Here is a 12,788-nt window from a genome sequence, read left to right on the forward strand (position 1 = left end):
GCTAAGAACAGAATTTTGCAGTCCTTAATCCCAGCTCCCCCTCTGCTCTAAGAGTAGACGACACGCCCCTTTTAGAAGAGGGAAGAGAATCCAGAATTTCTGGGGCGGTACTGAGTATAGACAGATCAATCTGGGCCTGGGATCATAACATTTACCTCAACTGGGTCAGGGCAATATGGAAATAAACTCCTTTTAAAAAGGCAGCACAAAGCTTTTTTGGGCCACAGATTACATAGTTGTTGATCTAATGACTGCAAAGCAGTCCAATGATTATGCCATTTGGGTGGAGCAAGTCATTTCTCATGAAGACGTTAAATTGCCCAACTTGCTTTCTGTGCAAATTTGCATTGGCTCCTGAGAACACGTTGCACTGGGTTCTTAGCCTTGGAATTGAAAGTTGCCAAACTGGGTGAACACAATCCTGCTTGGTGCATCAGAATTGACACTGGTTGCAAGACAGGCTGGACTGACGGCTGTGCAGCCTGAAGTCGTCTATTTATCCACAAAACAGGTACAGCATGGGAAGCAACAGGGCCAGATTTCCCCACCCTGCCAACATGCCTGAGTCCTGATCTGGAGCGGACACATATAGTGAGGTAAGAGCAGTTCAGTCTCCAGCAATGCCTGTCAGTGCCACTTGGGATGGCTATTTCATGATGAGGGCCCCAGCCCACTCGGAACCGAGCCCTGCCATACATAGAGAACACCAAACAGTCATCATTTGATACCATCTTTCTGTCATTCCCAAGCAGGGCTAGAGTTAGCCCAAGAGGTGAGACATTCCAGCTCCCATTGCTAATTCCCTAATCCACCCAGTCCCGGCCTCTGCATTCCTCTTTCAATCAGATTATTTATCCTGCAGCTGAAACAGTACCTAACAGGCTGGTCCAAGAGTGCCCATCAGCAAAGCCAACAATAAACAGTGGTCAATTTGGGCACAAAATTCCAAAGCTCAGCACAAGAAACTATTGTCCTACATGAGACGCTGCAGCCCGTGACCTCTACTGATACCGCGTTCTCTTTAATCTTCAACCTCCTTATCCAGGGGAGACATTACAGCCAAACCTGGAATGTACAAGACAGAGTGTATTCCTGGGTGAGAGGGCAATAAACATTCCAGAATGATATGGGTGTTAAGGTGCTTATGCAGAGTTTGGGGGATTAGACGAAACCTACAAAGCACTGGCCAAAGGTCAAGCAGAGGCCCCTTTATCTCTCCCTCCCTTGTAGGGATGAGAGAAGCTTAGTTCTCACCAGATTTCTCTGCTGCTGGTTGGAGACATCCCAGGGAAAGCTTTGCTCATGTTCTTTTGGGCACGCATGTTTCATGTCATCTGAGATGGGCCTGAACCGAAACACGGGGTTTGGACTTCAAGGTATTTGGAATCTGCACCTTCTTCTGGATTCATCTATCATCCAGAGCCTCAGTGGGTGTCAATCAGTACAGTCAATCAGCTCTGTTGAAGTCAGTGGCACTATGATAGTTGCCACCCGCTGAGGATCTGGCCCTAGCTCTCCAAATGGAAACAAACCACAGATCTGACTAGCCATGAGCTCTGGAAGCTTGAAGCCTGGGTTCAAGGCTTGGGTTCAGGACTTTCACAAGACCTCGCTGAAAATCAGAAGTGACCATAAAAAGCCACAAACACTGACAAGTATCAGAACATTTCAGAACCTCAGCAAAGGTTTGGAGAGGATGAGAGAGAGGGTGTTTCTCCTTTTCTTCTTCTTCTTTGTATTAGACCTACCCCAACCAAGAACAAGGCCCCACTGTGCTAGGTGCTGTCTGTATTCATATGCTACATCTATACTGCACAAAAAAACAACCCCACAGCAGTAAGTCTCAGTGCCCAGGTGAATTGACTCAGGCTCATGGGGCTTGCGTTGCAGGGCCAAAAATAGTAGGGTAGATGTTTGGGCTTGGGCTGGAGTCTAGGCTCCGAGACCCTTCCCATTACTAGGTTTCAGGGCCCAGGCGAACATCTGCACTGCCCCGCTTGTTTGTTTTTGCGGCATAGACTACACGTAAGGAAAAGTCTCCACCCCAAAATGCTCACAATCTAAATAGATAAGAAAGGCAAAAGGTGAGAAAAAGGGAGTATTGTCACCCCATTTCACAGACGGGGAAACTCACACACACACACACACACACACACACACACACACACACACTAAAGTAGGCCAAGACTTTGCAAAAATGATGAATGATTTTGGGTTTCCAGCTAGAGACACCTTTAAAGGGACCTGATTTTCAGAGATTGGGTGCTCAGCTCAGTCAGGAATCAGGCCTCTTTAAGATGTCTCCAAATAGGGTGCCCCAGAAATGGAGGCACCCCAAAAGACTAGCCACTTTTGGAAAATATTGGCAGCTGTGACTTGCCATGGGGCACCGTGTGGCAGTGTGAGCTACTGAACCAAGAGCTACCGAGTCGCATAGTAATGCTTCAACCAGAAGACCATGTTTGGTCACGGCATCTCCACCACACTCCCATGCAGCCTGGCATTGAGAAGCCAAGGACAGGACAGCCCAAGCACAAAGCAGGTGAAAGAAACGAACGATGTCCTGTACGTAGGTCCCATGTTGAACCCAGTCCCTGACACAAAATCCCCCAAGGAGGGATCAGGCTATGGGGCACTCAGATGGAGAGATCACAACCGCCATGCACATCTTGTTACACTACGGGGAAAATATGAAAAACTCCAGAAAAAGCAAAAGGGGCGTTATGCGGTTTCTGCAATTCTCGGAATCTCAGCAGGCGATTTCAAAGGAAATTCAATTAGAAGCTGGAGGAAGAACGTGGCGCTCTAGGGGCAAAAAGCAGATCCCAGTTGAGGGATTGTTTTGTTTTGAAACTGGAATCTTTGAAAATGCCAAAAAGCATCTTTTGTTTGTTTGTTTTTTTTTAAATTTTAAACAAATGCAGCAGTTTCACTAATTGCAACGAAACTTGGAGAAGCAAAATATAGATGTTTGGCGCGGGAAGTTTTTTGTTGTTTCTTGGGGGGGCAAAATAAAAAAAACTGGTTGGTTGTTTCTAATTTTTTTTGTAAAGAGGCTGTTTACACACGCATTTTGCAATCAAGTTACTTAAATTGGTGCCAACTTTAGTGTGCCAACTTTCTTAATTCAGTTTAAAAAAGATTTATTTTCACTTAGTTTAAACCTGTTCCTGATCTGTGCAATAAGTGACATGGCAGGCAGGCAGAGCTGTAGAAAGAGATCTTCACTGTGCATGCAGAGAGGCCAAGGTTACATACTGAGAGGAAAAAGAAAAGGAGTACTTGTGGCACCTTAGAGACTAACAAAAGTGCCACAAGTCCTCCTTTTCTCTTTGCAGATACAGACTAACACGGCTGCTACTCTGAATACTGAGAGGACTGGCCACTGGTTTGCAGTCCTAAGCTCCGAATGTAACACAAAACTAGGTCCCCCCTGAAATCTGGCCCTCCTTCTCTAGTTTCACTCTAATATACAGTCCTACATAATCCTCCAACATAAGCAATTTAAACTAAATCACTGTAAGAGCATCCATACATAGATTTCCACCAGTTTAATTAAGGGTAGGTCTATACTGGAACTGGAAGTCACTTGGTATTGCACAACGTTTTGATTAAAAAACTAGAGTGATATATAATTAATGGGTCACACATTAAATGGATTAAAAACTGGCTAACTGATAGGTCTCAAAGTGGAATTGTAAATGGGGAATCGTCATCAAGCAAATGTGTTTCCAGGTGGGTCCTGCCAGGATTGGTTCTTAGACCTTACGCATTTAACATTTTTATCAATGAGCTGGAAGAAAACATCATATAATCACTGATGACGTTTGCACATGAAACAAAAATCAGGGGAGTGGTAAATGATGAAGAGAACAGGTCATTGATTCAGAGCGATCTGGATGGTTCAGCAAACTGGGCACATGCCAACAATATGAACTGGAATACAGCTAAATGTAAATGTGTACATCTAGGAACAAAGAACGTCGGCCATACTTACATAATAGGGGACTCTCTCCTGGGAAGCAGCGGCTCTGAAAAAAGATGTGGGGGTTAGGGTGGATAATCAGCTGGCCACGAGCTGCCAGTGTGACACTGTGGCCAAAAAAGCGAATGTGATCTTGGGATGTATCCATGGGAATCTCAAGTAGGAGTACAGAGGTTATTTGAACTCTGTATTTGGCACGGGTGCAACCGCTGCTGGAATATTGTGTCCAGTTCTGGTGCCCACAATTCAAGGAGGAGGTTGATAAATTGGAGAGGGTCAGAGAACAGCCACAAGGATTGATTAAAGGATTAGAAAACCTGCCTGATAGACTGAAAGAGCTCAATCTATTTGGCTTAACAAAGAGAATGTTAAGGGGTGACTTGATTACAGTCGGTAAGTATCTACATGGGCAACACAGATTTAATTATACACTCTTCAGTATAATTAGCAGAGAAAGGTCGAACACAATTCAATGGCTGAAAGTTGAAGCTAGACAAATTCAGACTGGAAATAAGGCATAAATGTCTAATGGTTAGAGTAGTTAACCACTGGAATAATTTGCCAAGTGTTGTGGTGGATTCTCCATCACTGGCAATTTCTAAATCAAGACAAGACTGGATGTTTTTCTAAAAACTCTGCTCTAGGAAATATTTTGGGGAAGTTCTCTGGCCTGTGTTATACAGGAGGGTAAACAAGATGATCATAATTGCCCCTTCTGGTCTTGGAACCCATGAGTCTACCCAGTGCTAGCTCTGATCAAGCTAGTACACAATAGCAGTGTAGTCGTGGCTGCATGGGCCGTGCGATGGGCCAGTTGTGTGAAGACGTACCTAAGCTTTCAGACAGGGATGTAATTGGGGTGGCTAGCTGTCCTGCCACCTGTACAGCTGCAGCGATACTGCTATTTTTAGCACGTGAGCTCAATCCGTGTGGGCGTGGGTATAGCTACCCGAGCTGGAAATTGCACCGCCAACCGCCGTGTAGACAGAACCTAAATCGGTTTCAGGCTGCACCTGGCGTTAAACTGGTGCAACTCAGCAGGTAGATGAGTCTTAAGTACAAATTTAGGGGTGAGGACAAGTTGTCAGCCCATCTGACAGAAGGGTAGGTGGACAGAGCCCACCAAAACAACAAAAGTCCCCGCCCCTCAGTCCCCAATACTGTTTGTATCCCCGACTGTCAGGATCGTGCCAAGCAGCAGGGCTTTCCCCATACGGCCTGACAGCAGTTTGAAAGTGGTGCTGGCTTGCTAAAACCAAATGATTCTGGAAAGGCATGATGGGAGTTGTTAGTTTGTCCCCAAGTCCCAGGATGCCAGCAGGTTCCAGACGGTACCTGACCATGCAACACGAGAAAAATCCCTGAAGGCAGAGAATGCAGTGGTGGAATAGGGCACCAAGGGAGATCTGCCAAGAGTGCAGTTATTTTGAAAAAGCACAGAGCTGCATGACTCACAAGAGAAGCGGCTTAAGCCGGCGTACACAAAGCAGTGTGGATGCAGTCTCTTGGCATAGTTACACCAGTCGAGCTGTAGTGGAAAAATGTATCCTGGAAAAACTCTCCCATGTGGACAAGGCCTCCAGTCCCAGTGCCTCCTCCATTGCTCCTGGCTGCGGCATGGGCAGGACAACGGACTGGGAAGAGTGACCTGTGGTTTGCGCCCCAGCAAACCCAGCTCAGCAGAGCTCCCATTTCCAGATAAGTTCCACTCCGAGGGAGGTGTCTGCTGCGCCCTCTATGAAAGAGGCATTGTCTGGGCCTGTCACAGGGGCTGGGCTTGCAGTACAGGTGGGCTGGGCTGGGGCCTCGAGACAGAACTGTTTCAGCCCCGTGTTATACCTCAGGGCAAACTCATTGTAAATGATCAAAAAAAACCATTGTGTGTGCGCACGCTCACATGGTGAGTACACTCCCCCTTCCCCAGCTCAGACTGAAGTAGCCACAGAATTGCTGGCTACTGTAGCCAAGCCGGGAAGTGGAAGTCAAAGGGGAGCCAAGAAATGAAACACCCTGGGCCAAGACCTGCTCCCAGTTGTGCTGGGGTGTCACCGGCAGCTGGGCATGCCTCGGATAGGAGCAGAGTCGAGCTCACTGGGTCTGAGATGCTTACAATGAGTATGGAGTGGCCAGAGAGACTATCTGGGGTGCACAGGACAAAGAGGGGAGGAAAGGTTTTGTGTGTCCTCAGGAGAAAGAGGGCAGGGGAAAGAGAGAGAGGAGGAGCGTAGAACTTGTCGAAATTTTTCCATCAAAACCAATTATTTGATGGAAAATGGCTTCCCCCCCCGCAAAAAAAAAAACCCTCTCAAGTATTCCGGTTTCAGAGTAGCAACCGTGTTAGTCTGTATTCGCAAAAAGAAAAGGAGGACTTGTGGCACCTTAGAGACTAACAAATTTATTTGAGCATAAGCTTTCGTGAGCTACAGCTCACTTCATCATTTCTTTTCTACATTTTTCATTTTTTCTTCAACCCCTCCCAATCTTTGTGTCAGCTGTCTCCTCCATTTGTTCTATTTTGGAAAAGGAGGAGGGAAATGAAAAATCAAGAAACTGGAGATTTTTGTGGGGGTGAAACAATACATTGTTTTAAAGTTCTCTTCAAAAACCAAAAAAAACCTCCAACCCACCCCAGATTTTCTTTGCCCCTAAATGCCACATGAGAAAATAATTGATATTTTCCAACCAGCTCTAGGGAAGTGAGGGAGAAAGAGAAGTCTGTACGGTATTCATGGTAAAGTAAGGTCATAGAAAGACTGGCCCGTACGAGCCAACCTGCTGCCATACAAAGGTGGCATCTAACTGTGTATGGACTGCCTGTGTTTACTCGTTCACTACTGGACATGAAACCAGAGCATTCTCATCTTTCTCTAGTGCTGCCCTCTGGTAATTCAAAGGGTTTGCTTTGTTGGTACCTAGTGGGAGCTGGGTCCAGCTCTCCTTGCGGTGAGAAGAAGGTTGTGATAACCTGGGATCCATCTTCAGAGATGGCCACTAAGAGAGGGGACACAGATCCCAGAAGAAATATCCAGGTCACGTCATTTTTCACAAGGTAGAAACCACATGGTTTCATGGTCAGGAATGGGACTAAGAGTGGGGAGACCTGGATTCTGTCCCCAACTCTGCCACAGGTTCGCTCGCCTTGAGCCTCCCTGCACCTCAGTTTCCCCACCTATTTTATCAACTCAATCTCACCAAGTTAATTTGGCTTTCTTAATTATATTTGAAAGGGTTATTGGGTTCAAATCCCCATGATCACATCCTAGATGTAGGAACAGGGAGGCAGACTCGCCGGATGAAACTTCCGAAGAGACGAGGCTTCTGCACTGAACTGTCAGCAAACAATATTGTGTGGACAAACTGGATGCCGTCCCCAGAGTGCCCTGCAAACACGGATGAAAATCCTGCAAAGTGAAAGACCGCAAGGAGCAGCTGCTCTTACCTTGATGGATAAAAAAACAAGAACAAACATCTTACCTCAGTCCTCAGCAAAGAGCGGGAATGGACTCTTCTTGGTGGAACTCTGGGTCTGCATGGACCAGTGAGCATCTTCTGGTAAGCAATGGCACTTGGTGCCTTTGCAAACGGGGTAGGAGCTTCTGGTGTTTTGAAAGCTGAGAACTCTTGCCCTGTCAAACCTCTGCTATGTAGCAATCTAGAGCTAGGCCAAAGTCCCATGCCCCAAAAGCAGGCTGTGAAGAGTGGTGAAGGTGCTAGCATGGGACATTGAAGACTTGGATTCAAGTACCAGCGGAGGCTCGGGCTAACTTCCCGAGTAAAACCCACCCAGCCCCGCAGCAGTTGTTATGGACTGCTCACCCACCATTGAAATGAAGCCACCTCTGGGGTGGAACATGTCAGCTGCTGAACAGCAAACAGCAACAGCACACAAGAGTGTGGGACAGGAAGTGGGGAACACAGTATCCAGTAGGAAATGTTGGGGGAACATAACAAGGGAATGTATTCTCTGAAATCTGGGCCCTGGCACATTGCAGGATAAGTCCATCAGTGGAGTTACACCAGGAATAAATTTGGCCCCTTTTGTGTCTCATTCTGACAGCACACACAGACTGTGTTTCATCTTTAGCTGTCGGTTTCCTGCTCTGACCCATTCCTCTCACTCAGCTCTTCAGTCTAGTTTCTCCATGTAAATATCTGCAGAAGCCAATTGCGTTGATGATGGAGGTCCTCCAACTGTGCGTGACATTCCCCGGAAAAAGCCAAAGACCCCGGCCCGATCAACATTCTCATTATGGCAAATGCAAATGAAGGCGTTATGGTGTTGCCATAATACCGACAACAGGACAACATTTCCGTAGAGTTAGAGTTCTACAGCAGGTAACATTGCATTACAGGAGACCTTATTATGTCTACAACAACTCGCTCAGAGTCAGCTGGTGAAGAGTCATCATTTGGTAGCCTGGAAACCTCTTCTGGTCCAATCGATTCCCCTCCCCACACACAATAGCTACGCTCCAAGAGGAGGCTTTCGCAGAGCCAGCACATTGCAGCTAACGTAGCACGATGCATGGAACCAGATCAGGACTCTCACGGGGAGTGGAATTTCACTGGATTTGCTCCAGGTGGGAGGAGGAGATGGAGGCAATCGGGGATCTAGGGAACCCACTTATTTAGGGCCTGATTCTGCAGCCCTGACTCCTCTTGAGTAGCATTTACTGAGCGATCTTAAAGGCATCAATGGGACTCAGCACCACGTGCCATGAGCAAGGGTGGCAGGATCAGGCTCTGATCTGCCCCATGGTCTCCCAATGGTTTGCCACCGGAGCACCGATCTTCTCTGATCTTTGGCCAGTCCATGGGCATTGGATGGAGCCCCCTACATACAGCCACCTTCCGACTGTGGGGCTTGACACCCGATCTGGGGAAGGAATAAAGGAGACAGCTTTCTCCGGGTACGGAGCAGGGGCGAGAGAATGTTATTAAATTTAATAGGATCAGGGCCCAGAGTGAGGGAGGGGGGAAGCCGCATCTCGCAAGGAGCTGGCCCAGGCCCAAGAACACGCGGCGGCTGAATAGAGACAAAAGTTATTGTGAGAAACCAAAGCTCTAGTGCAGCTGCATCAGGGCTCCCGCTGTATGGTCTGCAACACAGGCAGGAGGCAGCAGAAAGAAACCTAAGCTCCCTTTCCCCCCCCTCCAGAGAGGTTCCATCCCACACAGCCAGCTGTGTGAGAGCATAATAGTGTCTTTGGAGAGAGAGAGAAAATGTGAAAGGAAGTAGTGGGCTTTAAGCCTGGCGGTGAGCCCCTCGCCAATAAGTCTCTGCCACATTTAGTCTGCCTGCTCTTTAACCCTTTTGGCTCTGGCCTCTCCCCTCCATGAGCCAGGAAAACAGCTCAGCAAGCACCTTTAATCCCCAGCGCCCTTGCTCCCCCGACCCTGGCTCTTGGTGAAGTCCCATTGGAAATGGGAAAGTTGCAGAAACTTCACGGGAAAGTTTCACACAAACTTTCTTGTTGTAGTGGCACCATCCCCTTCCACACACCCACAGACCATCAACTGGTGTGGTTCCATTAGCTTCACTGGATTTCACCAGCTGGGGTTCTGATGATCCCCATTGTGTGGTGGATATATGCACATGGCGGCTGGTGTAAAGCAGCCTAGCTATTTTAAGTCCAGAGGAGCCATGCTGATTTCCACCAGCTGAGGATCTAGCTCACATTGTGCTCAGCCACAAAGAACTACAATTCTCTTTCTAACCCAGAAAGTTGGACAAAGACTTATACTTAACAAATAAAAAGAACAGGGAAGTCTAGGGCTCCTGCCAGTGGCCAGAGAGAAACAAGTCCCTGTAAGTTTAAAGTGAGAGAGACAAAAGCCCCTTGTGCTTACCTGTGCTAGTGGGCAGGAAGGGTGTCTGATCCGGCATGGGGTCTCCATTGAGTGAGTCAGAACGGCTTGAGAGATCACTTCTCACCTGGGACATCTGACTGGGACCTGCCAGACACACCACATGCAGAGAAAGACAGCGAGAGAGAGAAGCTCACGGAAGATGGCTAAACAACCCAGCCACGAGGAACTCTCACATGGAATGAATCAGCATGAAGACGTTAGGTGGGGAGACAAGAATGAAACCACATAACCCCAAGAAGGGATTTCTAACTCACCCAGGCAGGACACCTCTCCCCAACTGTCGCATCAACATGCACAAAAGTTTGCTTGATTGTTTAGCTGCAGGAAACTCCAGCTCTGCATAAGCTTCCCTCCAGACACATTTCAGTCCCAGCTGCGCTGAGGAATCCTGTGATCGGACAATTTCCCCCCCTTCCCCCCCCCCAAGAATACAGAGACACATTGGAGAAACTCACTTTTTTTGTTTACACTTTAATGAAGCTCCCACAAGTGGGGTGTCATCCTATCATCCTCTCCATGTGAAGGTCTCCTTCAGGTCTTTGCAGCTGCTCCCTTCTCCAAACACCCTACTCCTCCAGCCCTCTTCAACTAGATTTCTTCAACTTGTCTTCCTTCCTTTGTCTTTACATATTCCTTCAAAGCGTCCTGTCCTGCCTGGTGCCTTGTCCCTGCCAGGAATGTCCTGCAGTTTCAAATAAAGAAGACACTTCACTTCTCTTTATCTGTGCAGCTCTTTCTTCAGGGCAGTGTTAAGTTACAACTGGACAAGTTTGTGCAGTCTATCTCCAGACTGTAAGCTCTGCCTCCCGTCTCTCACACAGGAAATTGCATTCAGGACTGATTACCCAGTTTCCTTCATGCTGGAGATATTTGGAGTTCATGCAGCCTATAATAAGCTGGTTGGCACTACGATTTAAAAAAAGCAGCGAGAACAAACAAACAGACACCACAATCCACAAAGCCACTTTAAAAAGGAATGAAAAAAAAAAGTTGATTTCTTTTTTGGGGGAGTGGAGCTAAGCAGTCAAAGTATGGTGTGGGGAGAGGGATACGTGGGACAAGCATGGGCTTACTATATCCCTCTGCCAATGCTCAAGTCTTTGAGCTCCACATTTTTAATCCACATTTGTTTTTCTTTAAACTCAAAAGATCAATTTTCAAACAATAGCAAGGGAGCGAAAAGGAACAGCGAGCCTAAACTGAGAAATCATCAAAACCTCCCTTGCGTTGCATGAACAGAAACAATAGCCTGTCTCCTCCAGCGCTAATGCTCCCAAATACCGATGTAGATGTGGCCCAATATACTTACACTACGACTACATATTCTTGTGTGAAGGATTGTCATGGAACTAGGACACACGCCAGAAGTCAGGAAAAAACAATTTTATTTCTATCTCTGCAACTAACTCACTGTCCGTCCTTGGACAAGTCACTTTCCCCATCTACAAAATGAGGACAATATTGGGTTTTGTGGTTTAACTCACTGGCTTTGAGATACTCGGATAGAGGGCAACATATGATTAGACTTATCAGTACTACTGTTTAAAGTGACAGAATGAAGTCAAGTCTCAAATTCCCTTTCCTAATGTAATATTTTAATTACAGGAGCAGTTTACATTTAGAGTCACTGTTTCCACACTCACTCGCGATATTACTTTATATCTTGTTTTAGTGGAACTGACTTTGTAATGTTTTTAGATAAAATATCTACTGCCACATTTTTTTTAAGACTGCTTTTTACACCAATGGCTTTTTCCTCGAACCTGACAATCCAATATTTCCAAGTTTATTAAATAGGCCAGATTCTCCACTGGTGTAAATCTGGAGTAACCCCAGTGATGTCAGTGGAGTTATTCTGGATTTAAACCAGTGTCAATGAAATCTGAATTGACGCAGTGTCAGTAAGTGTGAATGAGTGTGGGTGTCATTTCCATGTAGTGGCTAGCACAGATTTATAATTTAGAGAGAGTCATCAGTGTGGTTCAGTGGATAAGGTGCTGGCCTGGATTCAGGACCTCAGCCACTGCCCTGCTGTTACCACGTGTGAGTCATGTCTCCTCTGTATGTCCCTCTTTCCCTTCCCACCCTTTCTCTTGTGTATTTTGTGTGTGAACTCTTTGGGGGCAAGGGCTGTCTTTCTATGTGTATATACCGCACCTAGCACAACGGGGTCCCGTTGCTGTAAGCACCTCTAGCCATTGCTGAAATATGACAGCTACTAACTGCTGTTCCCAGTACAATATACATAGGCTATGGTCCTGTCCAAAGAGCAACCAGCACAGAGTGTTTGGATTGGAGCTCTTTATAAAATCTAATTCAGACACACAATCCACGGGAGAGAGATCCTGGTGGAAGAAAAGTCGGAGGTGCTCTTGAGGAAGCAAGCATCTAAAGGAGAAAGGGCGAGAATAGTATAGAATTTAGCAAGGATGGAGGCTGGGGTTTTGAAAGGCAACTCATTAACTGAGGCTTCTGTGAAAATTCCAGCCAAGGTGTATAGAAATTAAACAGAGGTATGAAATTGCTCTAAAATCTAACAGGATCCAATAGAGAACGAGGCCCTCTCTATGGAGGTTTTTTAAATTGTCCTTCATGGCGATAGAATTCTCTATTCAATTCTACAAGGTGGTGCATAAAAAAACCTAGCAAAAGTTGATCACTCTTTAGTGATCTATCCTAATTGGAGAGCACTGCTTTACCACTGGTATTGCAGGAGCACCCAAAACACCAGATAGGGCTGTGCCCCGTTGTGCTAGGCACTGTACACACACAGAGTGTGGGAGATAGCATGACCTGAAGAGTTTACAATCTAAACAGACAAGCCCGACAAGAGAAACATTATTATCTGAGCTAAGAAACTCCTGGTGTTTGAAACAGTGGCTATGTTATTCCTCTGACCTGACACCGCTCCGGCCAGCTGCTGCACTCGCCA

At 46.6% G+C, this 12,788-nt stretch overlaps 1 protein-coding gene across 2 annotated transcripts in view; it reads right to left on the minus strand.

Annotated features, from left to right (window-relative positions):
- MDFI (MyoD family inhibitor) overlaps window positions 1-11,019 on the minus strand; it is a 39,909-nt gene extending 28,890 nt beyond the window's left edge. Inside the window, exons 1-2 of one of the 2 annotated variants that reach the window (XM_038380098.2) lie at window positions 10,312-11,019; window positions 9,836-9,940 (exon numbers count right to left, since the gene is read on the minus strand). In XM_038380098.2, coding sequence (XP_038236026.1) covers window positions 9,836-9,929 — 94 coding nt within the window. In that variant the 5' untranslated portion in view covers window positions 9,930-9,940; window positions 10,312-11,019. Of the gene's footprint in view, window positions 1-9,835; window positions 9,941-10,307 lie in introns of both variants that reach the window. The other variant, XM_043500473.1, reaches the window with a different exon arrangement.
- Window positions 11,020-12,788: the final 1,769 nt, after the last annotated feature.

This window comes from Dermochelys coriacea, chromosome 21 (genome assembly GCF_009764565.3).
Source record: "Dermochelys coriacea isolate rDerCor1 chromosome 21, rDerCor1.pri.v4, whole genome shotgun sequence".
Classification (NCBI taxonomy): Eukaryota; Metazoa; Chordata; order Testudines; family Dermochelyidae; genus Dermochelys; species Dermochelys coriacea.